Source organism: Schistocerca cancellata, chromosome 1, assembly GCF_023864275.1.
Source record: "Schistocerca cancellata isolate TAMUIC-IGC-003103 chromosome 1, iqSchCanc2.1, whole genome shotgun sequence".
In the NCBI taxonomy this organism is placed as follows: Eukaryota; Metazoa; Arthropoda; class Insecta; order Orthoptera; family Acrididae; genus Schistocerca; species Schistocerca cancellata.
Genome location: NC_064626.1, coordinates 695,083,163 through 695,105,191, shown reverse-complemented (window position 1 = coordinate 695,105,191; position 22,029 = coordinate 695,083,163). Strand labels below are relative to the sequence as shown.

Here is a 22,029-nt window from a genome sequence, read left to right as displayed (position 1 = left end):
CAAAACTGACCAACAAGTCATAACTTTGCAGCTGCAATAACTGAAGTCTGCTGATGAAATCACTGCAGTTCTTTATGTGATGTGAACAATTTCCTACCATTGGCTTGAGCAAAGATGCCAAATACTTCGCCAAGTCATAGGTGGCTGTTCCAATATTACTCACAATTGGACGTAATGGCACATTATCCTTGTGGATCTTCAGCAATCCATATAGCCTAGATGGAACTGAACTATTTGGTTTCAGTTTATTAATCACCTCCTTTGGTAAGGAATTGTTAGTCAGAAGTTCTGCTGTTTTCCGCACCACTCGGGTCGTAGGATCCTTATCAATTTTGCGATATGTTGAGTCGCTTAATAAAACATAGGTCTTAGTCCTCCTGTAGTATTAAAACAGTAGCATTACCTTTGTCCAATTTATTTACCACTGTATCCTGGTCTGCTCTTAAGTTGCGGAGGGCTACCCTCTCCATAGGCGAGATGTTGCTCTTCAGCCGTGTTGCTCTTCTCAACACACAGCAAGACTTACATTATTCCAGCTGCAAAGTTATGACTTGTTGGTCAGTTTCGATGTAGTTTCACTTTTTACAAATGTACCTCTTGTGGACTCACTACATCTCATTGGCAGTAGGTTTGAAGCTGACATTACAGTGCTGTTTGAGCACAGCCTCTCCTCTACATATTTTTTATTTAACAATGAGTTTTATGAGCAATCAGACGGTGTTGCCATGGGGAATCCTTTGTCTCCCCTGGTGGCCAATCTTTTTCTAGAAGATTTTGAGGAGTGAGCACTCGCCTCAGCCACTTTTAAACCAACAGTATTTTGGCGATATGTTGATACTTTTATAGTTTGGCCTCACGGTTTGGATCGTCTGCGAGAGTTCCTACAACATCTGAACTCCGTAGACGAAAACATGAAATTTACTATGGAGTTGGAGAAGGAGGGTTGCCTGTCGTTTCTAGATGTCTTTGTGTGACATAAGAGTGATGGCACACGTGGTCATTCAGTATATAGAAAGTCCACTCACACAGACCTTTACTTGCAAGCCACTAGTTGCCACCATCCGGCACAAACAATGGGTGTTTGAAGACATTGATTCACCGAGCCCACGTCATCTCTGACACCGATAGTTTGCAAACAGAACTGAAGCTCCTGTAGATTGTATTTCTGAAGAATGGGTATTCATCCCAGCAAGTGGAGAAAGCGCTGCAGACCTGTAAACGACGGAGCAAAGAAGAGGAAGAGGCCATTAAAACTACTGCCTATTTACCATATATTGGTAATATTTCAGGGCAAATAGGCAGAATACTAAGAAAATATAATGTGAAAGCGATTTTTCGCCCTTCTGCAAAAATTTAGTTGCTGTTGGGGGTCTGTCAAAGATGACTTAGAGCTGCATAAGGCAGATGTTTACAGGATTTTGTGTGAATGCGGCAAATCTTATATAGAGCAAACAACATGTACTGTGCAGGATCGCATCATAGAAAATCAGCGGCATACTCGCCATCTTCAGCCTTGTAAGATTGCCATCACTGAACACTGTATTTCCACTGATCATGTCATCGACTACAGTGAGACAAATATTGTGGCCCATATATCTAACTTTTGGAGTCCTTTTATTCATGGAATCCATGGAAATACGACTGTCTGACAGTGAGTCTCTTATTAATGGAGACAGTGGTTTTCAGTTGAATTCGGCATGGAATCCAATCGTTGAAAAACTTCATGTCCTCCATAGCCAGCGTAGTTCTATGATGGAACCCCAGGAAGATAATCGAATTGATATCAATGCAGTGAGTTTTCGCCATGGAGAGCTCACAGTGCCGCAGAATCGAATGCGCTCAACTAGTACTCGTGCAATGCCAAGTGAATCCACCACGCATGTGCCGGCGGGCCTTAAATACCAGAGCTCAGTGCGTTTTTGCCATTATCACCTGAAGATGGCTATAAGACTCTGCGCCGAAATATTGTGGCAGGAAGTTACAAACATCCAGCAGTTCTCCCGAAATTTTGTGGAACAAGGCCTTCATCAGAAATAGACAACATACAGATACATACTGATGCAAACGCAACTCACATGGACATGACCACAAGGCCTCAGCAGTCAGAGACTGTGGTCATGTGTGTGTGAGTTATGTTTGCTTGTGTGTGTGTGTGTGTGTGTGTGTGTGTTTTTTTTGTGTGTTTCCGACAAAAGCCATGTTGGCAGCAAGCTCACTTTTTATTGTGCCTGTCTGCGACTCAGCATCTCCACTGTGTCGTGATTAGCAACTATCCTTTTCAAAATATTTTTACGTGCCATCCTGGATTTTCCGTTGTTTCATATTGGCAGGAAAAATGATGATAGACATTTTTGGAGCATTATACAGAATGGACGAAAGGAAATGCTTGTTTTTCAGTCTTGAATAATAGAAACCAGCTTTGTTTTTTAAAAAAAATCTTACATTCAGTAATAGTACTTTTATTGCACTTTCAAAATCTACATACCTGAATTAGGTTTGTAAAATAATTTCATTAAGATTATGTCCTCCTTGCTGGACATAAATTTGGATCTTCTCCTAAAAGCTACACATGGCTCTCTCCGACATTTCGTTTGGCACAGCTTCAGTTTCGTGATGAATGAAAACCTTGAGGTAATAGATTGTGCGGGACTTGTTCATACCGATTTCTGATTTCAAGTAGGCCCAGTAAAAGAAGTCACAGATCGGGTAAACGTGGGGGCCAAGCAACATTTGTCGAACCGCTTCCACGGATGTTCTTGCCATGTGAGCTGTGGCACTATTCTGTGGTTCCGCCGTCTTTCAAAAAGTGAGGTCCAGCAATACCTATCTCGGAGATACCACACAAAACTGTTACTTTTGAGCAGTGGAAAGATTTTTGGTGGTGTCCTTTGTTCTCCGATGCCTGGTATTGACAGTTCCCTACATTAACATAACCATCCAGATGAAAATGGGCTTCATCACTCCTGAATACTGGGACATCTGTATCTTCTGTTAAAATAGCATCCGCTATGCCAAAACTTTTTCTTAATCTTGGGCCCACATGTAAGATGCAAAGAAGGGAATGACGTGACACACCCAGCAATACAGCTTCGCGCCTAGCAGATCATTTTGGACTAGCAGGAACTGCCATTCTCACATTGTCTGTTTTCTAGAGTGTGAACTGAATGGGGAAGGCTAGTGGTTTCTTTTTCATCACAGATGCAGTACTTCTAAATGCTGCAACCCTTTGCAGTATAGTGTTTCACTTTTTGACTGAAACTCACTGTCCAGCATTTGACAGAAAAGCTGTTGAATCATGATGACTAAATCATTGTTTCTAAAGAACCGCTCGACTGCAAATACATGATGATCTATGCTCCATAGCAACTGAAACTGCATTGTCTGAGCTGTCTGCCACATCAGTACCCCCATTTGTCGCCGAGTACTAATCGTTTAAGAAACGTGTTTCCTTTGCTCCACCTTGTAGTTTGTATCAGTGTTCTGATTTGTAGATCAGTGGAGTTGTTGGTACTGCAGGAGTGTGTGTCCATGACAGAAGAACCAAGCTGTCAGTATACGCTGTTCAGCTATTACGAGGAGTTTTGAGTTCTGAGTAAACATTGACAGATATTAACAATACAAGGGAAAGGATGGATCACTAATCACCATAAAGATGACACATTGACTTGCAGACATGCACAACGAAAAAAAACTGTTACATGTTTAGCTTTTGGCCAAAGATTTCTTCAGAAAAGGGAACACACACACACACACACACGGTGCATGTGAATGTATCTTGATGAATAGTCACAAGCTGTACACTTCAACTTTAGGATTCAGTCAACAAAGAGGACTTGGAAATTGAAGTGCAGAAACATTTTGTCATTGGCACCAATGAGCACTACCACATCATTGACATCTGTGTGATTTTGTTACTTACTTGATTCTCAGTTTATTTCATGTCCGAGGTAATGATGGATAATGTCAAAAGCTCAGATTTTAGTAGAAATCAGTCATATTTGTTAGGAGGCAATTTAAGGATTAATCTGAGAGCCTCCTGTCAGGAAAGATGCAATTATTTTATACTGCTTAGTATTTTAATATTATTGTCATTGACAACTTAACAAAAACCTATTATTAAAAAGTTTGGAATTGGGACATATGATGCCCATGCACTTTCAAACGTGTCGTAAAATATAAAATCTGAAAATTACCTTATAGCAACACTTTTTAGCATTATAAATTTTTGATAGAAAAAATCAAGAGTCTGTATACTATTCACATAATATACATTGTAACAAATGTTGTTAATAGTACCAACATTGCATTGCAAATACTAAAAAAGTAACTTAGATTAAGAATAGATGTTTTTTTATCTTCATACATGTTTGAAACAATCAAAATATTTATAAATAAAATACTTAGTATGAAAAAACAATTAAACTTGGGTTTGGTGTACAACATGCATGCATTTTTGCTGTAGGTGTTGCTGACTGTTGGAACTCGAAAATTATAATTAATTTATTTTTTTTCAATAATAATAATAATAATAATAATAATAATTTGTTGAGAATGAAGATAAAGAAAGATAAAGATTTCAAAGAGTATAAAATAGTTACAACACATACAATTTTGACACTTTTTTGAACATTGCTGATAGTGTTAGTTCCAGTTGGGTTCTTGCTGACATTTTCTGTGGACAATTTATATTGTGAATAATACATAGAAAAGTTTCATCTAGTATAAGGTATTTCTAAAAAGCACATTTATGACACATTTGAAAGTGCTTGGGCCTCGTGGGTCCCATAATCCAAAATTTTTGGTAATAGACTTTTGTTAAGTCGTCAGCAATAACATACTAAAATGCCAAGTAGTATACAATAGTTGCACTTTTTTGTCACAGGCTTCCAGACTACATCCTTGCACATTGTATTATGAAGAGCTAGTATTCTTTACAGGCTTATGGAAGTGTAGCAGACTCGTGTTTGATATTTATTCATCTTTTTGTAGTAGTGAATGTGCCTTTGACATATAAAATTAGATTAGATTAGATTAGATCAGATTTAATTTCATTCCAATTGATCCGTAGTGAGGAGGTCCTCCAGGATGTGGAACATGTCAGAAAAACAACAATACATGACAAATATTTACAACTAAAACAAATAAGCTAATGTACCATTCCACAGGTCCCAAGTGGAATGATCGTCATTTTTTAATGAACACTAAGAGTCATTTTACAAATACTATTGCACTGAATTTAAAATAAAAAAGTTTTTTATTTATTTATAAGGTAAGAAACATGTAATACAACTACTGTAATACTTATTTACAATGAACACATTACTGCACTGAAATGGTGCAGAAGTTAGATTATACTTACACACTTACACACACACAAGCACACACACACGCAAATTTTCAGTGAACACATTACTGCACTGAAATTGTGCAGAAGTTATGTTGTACTTATATACAAATCAGTTGGTTTTACTAAGAAATTCATCAATGGAGTAGAAGGAGTTGGCCACCAATAAATCCTTTAGGCTTCTCTTAAACTGAATTTCATTGGTTGTTAAGCTTTTTATGGCTGCTGGCAAGTTATTGAAAATATGTGTTCCTGAATAATGCACACCTTTTTGTACAAGACTAAGTGACTTTAAATCCTTGTGAAGATTATTCTTATTTCTAGTATTGATTCCATGAATTGAGCTGTTGGTTTGAAAAAGTGATATATTTTTAATGACAAATTTCATTAAGGAATAAATATATTGGGAAGCTGTAGTTAGTATCCCTAGTTCCCTAAACAGGCTTCTGCAGGATGTTCTTGAGTTCACACCACATATAATTCTTACTGCACGTTTTTGTGCCCGGAAAACTTTAGCTTGGCTTGATGAATTACCCCAGAAAATAATCCCATATGACATTATGGAATGAAAGTAAGCATAGTATGCCAGCTTTTTCATTTTTATATCCCCTATGTCTGACAAAATTCGCATTGCAAACAGAGATTTGTTAAGACGCTTCAGCAGTTCTGTGGTGTGCTCCTCCCAGTTGAATTTATTATCAAGCTGTAATCCCAAGAATTTAACACCGTCCACCTCTTCTATCTTCTTGTCATCATATGTTAGACATATACTCTTGGGACACCCCTTACAAGTTCTGAACTGCATGTAGTGTGTTTTTTCAAAGTTTAGTGACAAAGAATTGGCTAGGAACCAGTGATTAATGTCCGCAAATATTTTATTGGCTGATCTTTCTAAGACTACACTTGATTTGCTATTTATTGCAATGTTTGTATCATCAGCAAACAAAACAAACTTGGCATCTGGTAATGTTACTGATGAAAGGTCATTGATATACACAAGAAAAAGTAAGGGGCCCAAAATGGAACCTTGTGGGACCCCACATGTAATTAGTTCCCAGTTGGATGATGCCTGATAGCTTGATACATGTCTCTTTCCTAATAACACCCTTTGTTTCCTGCCAGAGATATAAGATTTGAACCATTTTGCAGCATTTCCTGTTACACTATAATATTCTAGTTTACTTAAAAGGATATTGTGATTTACACAGTCAAATGCCTTTGACAGATCACAAAATATACCAGTTGCCTGCAATTTTTTGTCTAATGAATTAAGTACATTTTCACTGTAAGTGTAGATAGCCTTCTCAATATCAGAACCTTTTAGAAATCCAAACTGTGACTTTGACAGTATGTTATTTGAGATAAAGATGACTGTACATTACTTTTTCGAAAATTTTTGAGAATGCTGGCAACAGTGAAATTGGACGGAAATTTGATGCTATTTCTTTATCTCCCTTCTTAAACAGTGGCTTAACTTCAGCATATTTCAGCCATTCAGGAAATATTCCACTGATAAACGACTGGTTACACAGATAGCTTAATATGTTACTTAGCTCAGAATCACATTCTTTAATTAACTTTGTTGATATTTCATCATACCCACTAGATGTTTTTGATTTTAAAGATTTTATGATGGACATTATTTCTGTTGGGGTAGTGAGGGTCAAATTCATATTATGGAAGTTACTTGAAATGTCTGGTCTAAGGTAATCCATAGCAGCATCTACCGAACCTGACAACCCCATCTTTTCAGTAACAGTTATAAAATGTTTGTTAAAAAGTTCTGCAACACTATACACATCTGTCACCAATGCATCATTTACTCTTAATGCTATTTGTTCCTCTTCATGTCTGGTTCTACCGGTCTCCTCCTTCACTATATCCCATATTGTCTTTATTTTGTTATCTGATATGGCTATCTTTTCCTTGTAATATATTTGCTTTGACATCCGTATTACAGTCTTTAATATTTTGCAGTATTTCTTATAATGTGCTATAGCATCAACATTGGAAATGTTTCGGATTGACAGATACAGTTTTCTTTTGGTTTTACAAGATACCCCTATTCCTCGAGTAATCCATGGCTTCTTTGTAGACTTTGCTCTAACCTTGGTAAGTTTTGGGGGAAAGCAGTGTTCGAATAAGGTAAGCACTTTATTAGCAAAAATGTTATATTTTTCATTCATGCCATGAGCACTGTAAACATCAGTCCAGTGAATGTCTCTGAGGAGTGTCCTAAAATAATCCATTTTTGGCTTACTGATTACCCTCTTGAGCTCATATTTAACAGATTTTATATCCTGTTCAGTATTAACATTTAACAGAAGGAACTGCATGTCATGGTCTGAGAGGCCATTGACTATTGGTTTTGTAATATAATTTTGTTCATTTGACTTTTCTATAAAGATATTATCAATGGCTGTTTGTGAGCAAGTGGCTATCCTAGTGGGGAACTTTACTGTGGGAATTAAGTTGAATGATAGTGTTACTAACTCAAATAAGTTCTTATTGGGAGAGTCTTTAAGGAAATCTACATTGAAATCACCAGCAACCACTATTTCTTTGTTTTTGGTTGTTAAATGGGCCAGTACAGCTTCAAGGTGGTTTACAAACAGATTAAAGTTACCTGCAGGTGCTCGATATACACTTAATATTATGAAAGATTTTTTGTGAAAATCTAATTCTGTTGCACATGCTTCCATATGCTGTTCTAGGCAAAATTTATGAATGTCTATGTTCTTAAATTTATGACAGTTCCTGATGAATGTGGCAACTCCTCCTTTCTCCATTTCTGATCTACAAAAGTGAGATGCTAACCTAAACCCTGTAACACTTAAAAGTTCTATACCAGTGGTCACATGATGTTCGGAGAGGCAGATTATGTCAGCTGGGTTTGAAGACTCTAATTCATCTATGCAGATAGTTAATTCATTAATTTTATTTCTCAGTCCTCGAATATTTTGATGCAATAAAGATAGCTGACATTTCACATTGACTGAGTTAAAATTGGGTGGAGTTAAAATATCTGCCGACAGTTGAAAATTCTTAACCAATGGCTGTTTATGTTGATGTAATAAGCTGGAATTATGTTTTTTGATTTCTTTCTCAAACTGAAGGTTTGTCTCAGTTCTAACCTCTCTTAAAATTTGTTTTCTTTCTGTCCTCCCTACCCTAAAAAAGGGTCTTTTCTGAATCCTATAACCACTGGTATTTTACCACTCATGACAGTGCCTCCCCCCTTTAACTTTCCTGCTATTTCCCCAGCCAATTTACCCTTCCCCTTCCTGTTGAGGTGAAGGCCATGCCTAGTATAATCCCACCTACTGATAGAATCAACATGAACCACACCAATGTGTGACCCCGCACCCGACATGAGCAGCCGTTCCAGCTCCAAATTAACTCTCTTGACAGAAGAGTTCAAATGAGGTCGGTCATGGCGCCCAAGAACAGATACAGACTCAACACTGGTATGCTTCGATGCTGATGCAATCTTCGCCAGGTCACACTCTATGCTGTACCCAGGATCTCTGTCAATACTGTTACCTGCCCCACCCACTATAACCACGGTGTCTTCCTTAGTGAAATCTTTGCAAAGTGATCCTAAATCCTCTGTCACTTGCTCCAGACCAGCACTAGGTTTAAAAAAATTGGTGACCTGGTATTCTGATCCTAGTTCATCCTGCAAGAGTTGGCCAACACCTCTTCCATGGGAACTACCTAACAACAACACTTTCTTTCTCTTTACTGATTTCCCTACATTCTTACTTTTCAATTTGCTGCTGAAAGTTTGTTGTGCCCTGTCTACACCTGTAACTGCTTGAGGCTCACCAGCTTCTAACTGAAGCAACAGGTCAAATCTATTTTCCACATTCACCATAAAGCTGTCAGACAAAGTTCTAGGCCTGTTCCTCCTGTTGCCTGTTGCCACTTCCCACCTCTCTTTACCCTTCTCCCTCCTTAACCTGTCAAGATCTCCCCTGGCCTTGTCTAACTCAGCCTGAAGGGCAGCAATTTTCCCCTCCTGTTCCAGTATCTTCCTATCTCTACTACAAATCCTACAAAGCCACTGATGAGTCTCATTTACTTCCCCTATTCCCACGCCACTACAGTCACCCACATGGAAAAAATTACAGCACCCATCACACCAAAGCCCTGACCTAACTATTCTACGGCAAGTCAAGCACTTTTCACTCATGATAAACGTAATAATTTATTAAGAATAAGTCAGTTAAATTACAGATAAACACGAAAATATGGTTACACAAATTTGGCCTATACGCAACTGTGTGTAAACAAAAACAAAAGTGCAAAGTTTCTGAAACAACAAGTTAAACTTTACGCTACTTTCCGGAAATGCTAGTTAAATAATGAAGAGGTACGCTAAGTTAAATGGCTGGAGAGAGCAAGGAACAACTAAACGAAATTCTATAGATTTGCTGCAGCAGAACGTAAACAGAAAATACGACTGTACGGTCTTTTCGCGTTTTCTGCTATACGTAAAGAAAATTGAAACCTTTAATGGTACACTTAAACGGCACACTAATACACTTATTTACCACGTAATCAGTACTAATCTATATGTTTTATAATCTAAAATAACTTATCTTTACGAGAACACCAAACCTCGCGCTAGTCGCCTGGCTGCAGGGCTGCCAACCTTCAGCATGGGTGATGTAACATTACATCTTGTATTGTACATGTGTGCTTAAATATATCTAATTAAAGAAAGGTGGAAAGATGAAACTGGTTTTCTTTGTTCCAGTTTGTCAGTTTTGGACACAAGTGAATTTAATGAAGTTCTCGCAACTAATTTTAGGGCTAAAATTAAAAAATAATATTGTAAGTTGATAATTTAAATAATGTGTTACAAATTTGTTAGTCTTTTGCCATGGTACAATTTATAACCTAAAATGACATCATGTGGTACTTAAAGGAGGGAGGATACTGCATTTAAATCATCATATTGGTTGACATTTATGCGAATTCAGATAACAGACTAAAAGCACAGAAATTTATGTCCATTGTTATTACGTATCTGTATTACCAACATGCATTTCCATTGTTTAAAGAAAGAAACATTCCCAGTGTGTAACTACACACTTTAGAAGATGGCAGATGGAACTAGTAAATGATATGCAATTTTCCAAAATTGATATGAGAGAAATACTCTTCATAATGTGATTAATTTATTTGAAACTGGCTGTTTAAATAACATTCCCAAGTTCCATATCTTTCTTGAATTGCACTGATCATAAAGATGTGACTCGCATTTGGGAGGGTGATGGTTTGAATCACTGTTATGTCATCCAGATTTGTGTTTTCCCTGTTTTCATGAATCTTGTAATCCAAATAATAAGACAATTCCTTCTCCAAATCAAAGCTTGTGCTCCATCTATAATGACTTAATATATTGAACACTAAACTCTGATCTCTCTTCCCTCCTAAGAGGCATGAAAGAATGATTTCGTCTTCTAATTTTAGATGATGATACCTGGCAGAGTTGTCCCTCTTGAGCATGCCTTTCACATAGACCCTACATAGAAAGAACTGCTTCGGTATAATAAAGAAGGTAACTGAAAGAACTAGGCAATGAGACCAACAGAAATGACACATTTATTAAAAGACAATAATTATCCTTAAGTCACCACAATTCATGATGGACTTTTGGGCATTACAAAATGTGGGACATGATTCTTAATAGGGCATGTGATAATTACAAACAGCAAAGCATGCTCTGAAACATGCTCCCATGCTGGCTACAAGGTTGGTAGATAGTTCTTGTGGTAGGGTTCTCCATTCCTCCACTACCACGCTTGACAACCGCTGAATGGTTGTTGGTGCATGTGGATGTGCTGCAGTACATCTCCCCAATGTATAACACATGTGTTTGATGCTATTCGAAAGAATGGGCTAGCCAGTCCCTTTGCCAAATATCCTTTTGTTCAAAGAGTCCTCCACCTGTGCTGATCAATGTGGTCATGTATTGTCATCCATAAAAATGAAATTCTGAATATACCCTGGATATATTGACTAGATGTTGGAACAAGTAATGCACCCAGGAACATTGTTGAGCATGATAGTTTTGGTGGTCCAGGTGCTATATAATTTGGGGAGGCATAATGTTGGATGGGCATAATGATTTCCATATCTTTGAACCCATTAGGTCACGAGTCAGTGTTATTTTGACACTGTATTCTTCCTGCATGTGTATCTTTTCTTGTGTGCCCAGGCTTCATTTTTGTGTGTGACAGTGTGTGATCACATTCAACACCTTAAGCAGAGAAGCTATTAGAATGAGAAGATATTCTGAAAATGGACTGGCCTGCCCATTCCCCTTGATTTAAGTCCCTTTGTGCACATGTGGAATGTATTGGAAAAACAGATTGCAGCATGTCAACATGCACTAATGGCCATCCAGCAGTCATCACCCATGCTTTTGGAGGAGTGGGACACTCTACCACAAGAACTCCTTACTAACCCTGTGGCCAGCATGGGAGCACTTTGCAGAGCATACATTGCCATCCATGGTGATCACACACCCTCCCTGTCACACCATTTGTAATGTACAGGGAACTATTGTGAATCGTGTTGGCCTCAGTATAATTATTGTCATTGAATAAAAATGTAATTTCTGCTTGTCAAATTGCATATTTCTGTCAGTTGTCTTTTGCACCATACTGTAACGATTCTTTTTAGATATGGTCAAGCTATCTTTCTTGGCAATAACGCATCATGCAAAAGTTATTTTTGTCCTTAAGTTTTGCACACCATTGTATGAGTTGTAAAAGACAGTATCTTGTTGTGCTTAATGCTCCAATTTCATTAAATTGTAATCTCATGTACTTGAAAGCATATATTTCAGTCGTCATTGAAATATCTTCTGTGTGTGTTCCAGAACAAATGTTGACATGGAAAGGCAAAGTTTGACAGTGCTGAGCCCCCAGCCGAGGCCACTTCCAAAGACTTTATTGCTGTTATCTGAAGTACAATTCATGGACAGCCACTGACATTAGGTGTTACGGTAAGTGGAAATGTGTAACTCTTTTTACGCATACTGCAACAGATACCTTTGTTTCGTTTCATCAGACTTTATTCAGTTGGCTCTGTTGCATGTGATTGGTTAGGTGGAGGGTGGAGGGGGATGGGGTTTCTATTTCAGTAACTTTTCTTTTCTATAGTAGACCCAGCTGGTTGACACTGTGAAGGTTATTACGTTCACCATTACACGTAACACTACATTCAGATATTGCTGTTGTAGTTGTGACAGGTGCCTAATGGAAAAACCTACCTGCAGCACTTGACAGTTGCTCCTAGTTGTCTCCCACTCTTTCACTGCACAACATACTCAAAAACAGGTGCTATAAAGTACACTACTGTGTATGAAAATTGGAACACCAAGAAGACGACGTGCAGTTACAATGAAATTTATTACATAGAGGGACATGACAATACACAGATGATTAGGATTGCAGAATTATACATGCATTGTGAACTTCAGACTGCAGTACAGTGAGAAGCCACTATGTGCTACAATCTTAGCCTCCAGATATCATGGCATGGAATCAAAGAGGGCTTGGAAAAGTTGCCAGAGTGTACACTGCCACATGGTTGGTAGGCGTGTTCAAAAGCAACACCAGTGGCGGCAGGAACAAGTTGCCGATCAACCCAGACTTATTCGAAGGGTGACTTGTCGGGTGAACATGTAGCTCAGGAGAGCAGTGGTACCTGTTGTTCTTCAAAGAACATGCCACACATGGCTGGACCTTGTCCTGCTGAAATATGGCATGTAAAGCTGCCTGCATGTGGGGTAGTGCATCAAGCTATAAAATCTACTGATCTGGTGGATGCTGTTCCAGCTGCCTTCACAAAGTAAGAGACAAGGTCACTTGTTATAGGCAACGGGATTCCAAACCATCACATTAGGTATTAGTTTCCTCCACCGCTCAAAATGCAGTCCGCCCAGTTGCACTCACCACATTAGTGTTGTAACACATACACAGCCATCACTGTTGGACAAGTTGAAGTGGGACTCATCAAAAAACACTTCGTTTTTCTATCCACCAGCAGTGAGCTATTGTTCACAAGCTCATTGCAGTCTTAGGTGTTGTTGCTATCTTTTCAGTAGGAGCCAGCATAATGGCATGAATTCCACAAGTCAATTCCTCAGCATATGGTGTATACTGTCAATGACCTCACACTTTGCAGTGATCCACTATGAAGTCAACACTGTTACTGAGACTGTTCTCTTAGTTTTTATCCTACATTGTGGTCACTTTGTGTGCTCAAGTACCCACACATTGATGTGTAGGACTGTCTTCCAGTTCCAGAAACACATCACTGTTGTAGTAGTATGCCCTATAGGAGCTGCAGTGTCCCATTAATGAAAAACCTGTTTCCTGGAGACCAATCGTTCTGCCCTGTTCAAACTCGCTCTCATGTTGATATTGTGCACTTTGACATTGACTAGTAATTCCGACACTTGCTCACATATTTCCACGTGGTTTGACGGCTCTTCACTGTTTATGTGGGGCATAACACTGACCTGTACAGTCACACAAAAGACTGAGCTGCTGGTCCTACATGCACCTATCTCTGTGCAGTCTTAATCACATATTATGGTTCCACTGTTCTACACATCCTCCGATTTTGCAGTGAGTTGAATCATTCCTTTTAGTAGTTCACAGTGGGTTAGAACACTCTTTCTCAAATATATTTTCATTGAATTTAATAAAGTAATTGTTGTAATCTTATTAATCACTTAAATTGGTCTACACTGTTCATACTATAGCAAAACATGTTAATCCAGTGAATTACGTGGTAGTGCCAGTTCCTCTATGATGTTTTTCACATTTCAGAGCATGCAGAACTGGTTGTTGCCGTCACCACATAGTTTCTTTAAACAGAGAATGTTACTGTGGTTCAACTAAACAACTCAAACCCAGTACACTCCAATGTTCAGTACACCTCTCTTTGTTGAGAGCTCTTACACAGTCACACATGACAGAACTAGCTTTCATATTTATCACTTTTTGTGTTGGAACTTGAATTTTCACACCTTAGTTTATATCATTAACTTCACATCTGTGGTTTCACCCAACATTCAGTGAAACAAAATTATTTAAGAATGAGATTTTCACTCTGCAGCGGAGTGTGCACTGATATGAAACTTCCTGGCAGATTAAAACTGTGCGCTGGGCCGAGACTCGAACTCGGGGACCTTTGCGTTTCGCGGGCAAGTGCTCTACCAACTGAGCTACGCAAGCACGACTCACCGCCCGTCCTCACAGCTCACTGGCAGAAGTAAAGCTGTGAGGATGGGCCATGAGTCGTGCTTGGGAATCTCACTTGGTAGAGCACTTGCCCGCGAAAGGCAAAGGTCCTGGGTTCATGTCTTGGCCCGGCACACAGTTTTAATCTGGCAGGAAGTTTCAAAATTATTTAAATATATATTTGTTCATTTTCATAGCACTGATACATGGTAAGCAAGTGTGTGTAATATAAGGGATGTGCATAAATGTACATGGCTTTTTTTCCCCATGTGAGCAGTATCTACCATTAAGATCACTAATGCCCTGAGCCTAAAAGTGTTTGCATTCTGCATATAAAGTCAGTGAAAGGAGTCACAAATTACAGAATAAAAGGCAGCTGCAGAATTCAGAATGCAGTTGGTAAAAAGTTGTATTGATGAATGTATAAATTTATTTCTCCGATGAAGATAGGTGAAAGCCCAAAACATGGCTTGGCATGATGACCTATTTAAAAAGTGCCTTGTTTTTTTATTTCTTTAAGTAATTCAATTCATATACATGGAGCTTAGTAACCATTAACAATGGTAAACTAACATGAATCATATTGTTCTAATACAGAAGAGTGCGAGGATAATGAGAGAGCACTTGTCTTAGTAACATAACATTTAGAAGTAGTGATGCTGTAGTTATAAATATGATTACGTGGTGGTAAAGTACCATCAGGTTAATGTTTCATAATTTATCAGACACAAAACTGAAGTAACTTTCAGTGCACGCTGCTGATTTCTCAAAGTCGGGCTGTGATTGGTATTCAAGTTAAATGTATATTGAGGCATGGCTTTACATACCACTTGTCAAAATATTGTGCTGGTTGTATGTTTTAATCGTGTACCATTCATTTTATTTTTGATAAATGGTGATTTTGTATTTTTTATTGTTATTTCTTTTACAGAACCAACTGTGGATGCTGAATCATATAGTTTTGTCACCTGGAGTAAGGATTCAAAACTACAAAAGCTTGGAGACTATTGAAGTGGCACAAGGACAGCAATAAGCAAGCCACAAATTGTTGAGAATGGTGGAAAGAATTGAAGTTATAATGAATGTGATCATCAGTAATTATGTGGCACTTGATTTAGCCTTGAGTGATAAGATATCATTTAGAAGCAAAATATGTATTCATTTTATGAATGATGCACTACACATGAGTGGATCACAGTATTACCAAGTAGAATTACAGTATTTTCCCTCTACCTTGCACTGACCCACAATTTTTATATTATTTTGGAGGTCTATAACATAGTCACTACTTATACTAGACCAATTAGACACAGTTAAAGTGTGAAGAAGGTTCCATTGTGCATCATCTTTTTACACCATTAAAAATAAAATGCAGCAAAGTAGTTCGCTAATTATAGTCTGTTCATGCAGAACAACAGTGACACAGAACCATTTAATACAAAGCTTTTGTTTGCATAAAAAATGTGTGAATTTTGTCAGTTTGCATTTTTGTCTGTGAGATTTACAAAGTGGATTAAAAATAATTTTATTGAAGAAGGATAGAGTTATGCAAAAATTATTTCCATTTATATGGTCTGTTAACTGTGTAATACATTCTTTTGCACACATTTTGCACTCCCTCTCCCTCTCCCCTCTCCCAATAACATTCACTTTAAGATTCAAATGGAGTCTTCTAAGTGTATAACAGTCCACAGAATTCATTATACATTGTGTCACACTTTGTTTGTTCGAATAGCACAGTGATTTTGTTCCTATTTCAAAGGAAGCAGAAGCCTAATATGACCTGTAACACAACGTACATTTTGAGGATGAGTGATTTAGGTATATCTAAGTGTTGTACACTGTATATATTGTTGTAATTTATCTGGATGTAGACTTTTCTAGCATATGATCGTCGGCAAACATTATTAAAAAAATGAGAACATTTTATTCTCCTTGGGAATGAGAGAACAAAACCTGTTTACTTTCCTTACACAGGAGAAAATGTAATACTGCTGGTTCTTATGTGTATTGGTGTATTCACTGGTGTTCCTGTGTGGAAATGTAATGTAATAACTAAACTCTGTGTGTCTCATGCAGGGCTACTATGTGTCTTGGTACAAAAATGTAACACTGAGATAAATTTTTATCACTGATAAATATAAGAGACAGAGTGTAATATGGTGGTAATTATGTACAAAGATTTTAAAATAATTTTGTTGTTGTCATTGAATATGTACATAAAGCTGTTTACACTGTGATGAAATTTATATTTATGACTATCTGTGTATTTATATTTTTGTAATTAATTTTGGAAAACAAATGAAATAAACACTTATTTGTTAATGTCGTCTTTGTTTTGCATTTACCTAACTACACATTAAATGACTAAGAACTGGCAAACGAATTTACAAAATGCCAGACATGTATCTTAATATTCAAAAAGGTTGTTATTGGGTTTACTTAGTCACAGGAGAAAAAACATCCTGCTAAAAAAATAATGCCGATAATGTTCTTCATAAATGCTCCAAATGTTTTTTAAATTTATTAATTCAACGTGGGATATAATTCACTCTAGTTGGCTTGCAGACAGGAAAAAGGTGGCTGCTGAATGTACAATGTCCTTGTCCTACCAACAAAAAAGATTAGTAATTCTAGACAACCAGAACTATCACCCTTGGTACAATTGTTCCGTTTTTACACCTTAATAAAACAGAGATTGTAATTATTGATCCAACACAGCATTGCATCTTATATAGCTGTATAATAAATTGTTAAGTTGTTGGTGGTGATTGCATGTATTACAGGTAAAAAAATTGATAAATAATATCTTGTATCTCATTAACAAGCTTACTACGGTCAGTTTGAATTCCTTACAAGTGTAACCTGAAATTATGTTCATCATTTTTAATCTTGTCCGTTATTTACTTTTCACATAAACCAGACCAGAAAATGCATTTTCACACAAGTGATGTCATAACTTTCAGTTGTTTCTTTGCTAAAGAGTGACAGTTCCCATATTAAAAAATCCAACAATTCACGTTATTTTACTCCTCAAACCTATGTTTTACAGCTCTATCTTAGATAATTTTGCCAAACTCTCGTGTGCTGCAGATATCAAATCTTGCATTTCCATCATGTCAACAGAAAGCAGATCTCTAATAACAATATTTTCTGACCCAGTGTACTGAATATTTTGTCATAAACTGTACAAATTCATTGCATGATGCCTAGTAACATGTGTTGTTAAGATTGCTAGTTTTGTAGATGAAAGTGAATTCAGGAGAGTGTAAAAAAATCATAGTTTCTGTTTCAGACTTGTCATTCCTGGGGTTCTAATTACCTTATCATAGCTTCATTTCTATGTCCCACTTCAAATACTCTAACTTCTCTTTGGAGACAAAGGTGTCGTGTTTAAATATAAAAATATATGTGAAACTTAACCAAGATTTAGAAGTCACATTGGAGGAAATAGCTAAATTGGCTCTCAGCAAAAAGAAATGTTTTAGTTCTTGGACTTTGATGGCCAACAGACTTTGTATTGCTGTAATTATTAAACTGTTGAAATAGTTTTCAATTTAAATCAGAAGTGACAATGTGAAGTACCACTTATTTAATGTTTATCTAAATTTTTATGTTCTCTAGCTACTGAAGCTTCTACCTTTATAAAGTCGATGTCAAATCAACAGTGTGTGTGTGTGTGTGTGTGTGTGTGTGTGTGTGTGTGTGTATGTACACATACACACGCACCCCTCAGTCCAGTACACTTACCAACTATGGTCTTGTTGCTTCTATGCCAATACAGAAATATATGGACCATTCAGTTACATGAACAATAATAAAACCAAATCGAAATAAATTTGCTGACTGCTAATAACTTTGTGTCAGCTGTATTAGGTACAGATGTTCTACCTGTTGATGACATGAAACTTTGTGATGGACTGGGACTCGAAATCGGATTTCCTGCTTACCGCTCATGACAGCGACAAATCTGGGTCCAGGTCCCAGTTCGACACGAATTTTCACATGGCACCAACATGTAGAACATCTGTACCTAATATAGCAGACACCAAGTTCTTTGCATTCAGCAAATTTATTTCAGTCTAATTTTGAATGGCTGTCAGTCATCATCAATGTTCCAAAGACCACTTCTTGTATAGTGCGTATGACATGAGCATATCTTCATGTATTCATCCAATTACAGTGAATAAATATGTGACATGTATATCCTTTCTATTAACTGCTCCTTAATGTCTAATGACATGTAATCAGTACATTTTTGAATGTATCATTTGGTAATGAAATCAACTAAAAATTTTTTAAACAATGAAAAATCTGTGATGCAATAATAACAATATTATGAAAGGATAGATTGCTACTCACCATATAGTGGAGATGTTGAGTTGCAGACAGGCACAACAGAAAGGTTGCTAAACAAAGGGAGCTTTTGGCCAAAAGGCCTTCTTGTGAAGTAGAAAACACATACACACACAACTCACACTGGACTGCAAGAAGCTGTGCATAACCTGAGCAGCAATCTGGGTGATGGAGGTAAGGAGGAGGTTGGAGTGGGGACAGGGAAGGACAGCAGTGTAATGGCATGTGGTGAGGACAGGTTAGGGCAGGTATGTACAGTCTGGAGGTTAGATGCCGGGGGGGGGGGGGGGGGGGGGAGAAGTAAAAGCTCTGTGGGTGCATTGTTAGAATAGAAGGCAGTGTAGTGCTAGATTGGGAGCGGGTAAGGGGATAGGGTGGTGAAATACAGCGATTAATGAAGGTAGAGGCCAGTCAGGTTACAGGAATGTAGTGGTATATTGTGGAGTGTTCCCATCTGCACAGTTCAGAAAAGCTGGTGTTGGTAGAAAGGATCCAGATGGCAAAGGCTGTGAAGCAGTCATTGGAAGTGAAGAACGTTGTGTTGGATAGCGTGCTCAGCACCTGGGTGGTCCAGCTGTCTATTGCCCATAGTGTGTCAGTGGCCATTCACGCCGACAGCTTGTTGGTTGGCATGCCCACTTAGAACACAGCACAGTGGTTGCAACTTAGTTTGTAGATCACATGATTGTTTTTGCAGATAGTCCTGCCTTGAGGGGATAGGTGATGTTTGTGGCCGGGCAGGAGTAGGCAGTGGTGGGAGGATGTCTATCCTTCCCACCCCTTCCACAGTGGTATTCTGCCACTGTGCTGCATTCTATGTGGGCATGACAACCAACAAGCTGTCTGTCTACATGAATGGCCATTGACAAACTATGGACAATAGACAGCTGGACCACCCAGTTGCTGAGCACACTGCCCAACACAACATTCTCCACTTCAGTGAGTGTTTCATAGCCTGCGCCATCTGGTTCCTTCCCCCACTTCCTTTTAAGTGCATGCTTCTTCCAGTGTCAGGCTTTGCCCTATTCCTCAGCTGATAGGAATCAAAGGTCTTCATCGAATTGTATATTTGCTTTAGCGTTTGCCCCTGAATGTGTATGATCTCTTAGAATTTTAACAAACGAGCAGCTGCAGTTCCATTGTGGAATGTGAGTCCACTTCTACTAGATCTAACTGTTAATGAGGCCATGTGATAGCTTTACGTCCTCCTCACCAGAATTGCCAACTCCCCAGGCCTCGTAAAGCTGGAATCACACAAAGTGTACTTCATCGCACAAAACATTTCCTTGTGTTCAGTTCCTCATTTTCTGCGTTTGCAACAAATAATACATGTGCTAGCAGTTTGGTGCCAACAACCATGCAGAATATCTTCCCATTTTTTACAGGATCTTTTGTGGGGAGCTAAAAGAAACAAGCTCATAGTTTAGCTGGGTCCCCAAGTGCCTAGATGTAACTGCTGTCGATAGAGTGAAACTTAAGATGATGAGCTGTCCTATTATAGTACTATGAAATACACTTTGAGAATGGTGTCATAACCACTCCTCACACAGGAAAGTACTTCTGCCAATGCCTGGAAGCTATTACTGGTAATCTAAACATCTGCCAATGTGCAGCCCAGTGTTTATTTTACTTCCACCCACTCCACATGTCTTGTACTTGAGTAGGCCCATATTGCCAGATCCAAACAACAAATGAGTAGTAATTATTGATATCTGTGAACATATATCTAAGAAACAGTTGATTCCTCACCCTTCACCCACCACACAAAATTCTGCCACTTCCACCAAGCACCGTAGTAGTTATATTTATTGCGAGTGCTATCCAGTGGCCAGACTGACACCATCCCATCTTAACAACCTCAATCCATGGGCCATTCACATCTGTTTCACATTCACATCCATTTCACTCTGCCTCTGGAAATGTCCCCCATACTGTTGTTTAGCATGCCATGTCTCCTACAGCTATTGCAGTGGGGAGTGTGTCCCATTCATCTGTAACTGTAGTATTTTGCCTTTACATGGAAAACATTCCTCCTTTTCCTAGGCTTTGAGTAAGACTCAGTCTTCGCAAATGATGAAGTCTGTAGGGATTCTGCCCTTACTTAGAGCAGTACTCTGCTGGCAATCAAATCAGAAAGCCATCAAATGCTTGCTGCTCTGCTTCATGGCTAGTAGTGTCATTCTCACTTCCGTATTTGCGAGTTCACAGAGCTAAGCATTTACTCCCCATATGTAATCCATGATTGCCTCAAGACCTTATTCTATTCTTGGTAGAACTGTACTACCAACTCATGTTCTCGAATTGATAGCATTCCAATAACCTACCCATAATTGTCAAAGGTGCCTGCTTCCCTCAGTTTTTCATGGCACCTGATAAATGAACAACCTTCATTCCATTTTCACAAAGTAGTTGTCACTTGTGGATTCTCAAAAAACATTGCATTTTCCTGAGGCATTATAGAGAACAGGATAACTAGGTTAACACTCCAGCTGTAAGGCTTTTGGAGCAGTACTAACTGGAACTTCTACTTTCTCACTTTCTTTCTGACTTGCTACCTCATTAAGTAAAAGTTAAATTATGACTACAAAACTGCCTGCTCTGCTGCAGTGCCTGCATTCTTTCTTAATTTCTGTAATCAATTTAGACTGTGCCAAAAAACCAAGGGAAGTGCAATACACAAGCACATCCATTGCACTGTGACAGTGCCGCAAATACTGCTGCTGCTGATCTCCACAGGAGCTCCAGACCTGATGCTTCTTGCCACTTCTGACACCAGATTATAACATCCCATGTGGCTGTAGGTATAATTAAGATTGTCAACTGACATCAACCATGCAGGTGATGGTTGGGGACTAAATGTTGGCAGCAGCTGTGCATTAGAGTGCAGAGCAGGAGCTGAGGATGCGGCAGCATTAGATGGACTCCAAAAATCCATCTCCAGACCCACTCATCCAATACATTTATTGATGATGTATAAGTGTCAGGAAGTGACCTTCCACACAGCTCTTGCAGGCAGCTCTATGTGAATGACGCGGTGGCATGGCTACAGTCATCCTATCG

The 22,029-nt window shown here is 38.4% G+C and overlaps 1 protein-coding gene across 1 annotated transcript in view; it reads left to right on the top strand.

Annotated features, from left to right (window-relative positions):
- LOC126184492 (protein CLP1 homolog) overlaps positions 1-16,938 on the top strand; it is a 67,287-nt gene extending 50,349 nt beyond the window's left edge. The window contains exons 8-9 of the mRNA XM_049926888.1: positions 12,240-12,365; positions 15,545-16,938. Coding sequence (XP_049782845.1) covers positions 12,240-12,351 — 112 coding nt within the window. The 3' untranslated portion in view covers positions 12,352-12,365; positions 15,545-16,938. The remainder of the gene's footprint in view (positions 1-12,239; positions 12,366-15,544) is intronic.
- Positions 16,939-22,029: the final 5,091 nt, after the last annotated feature.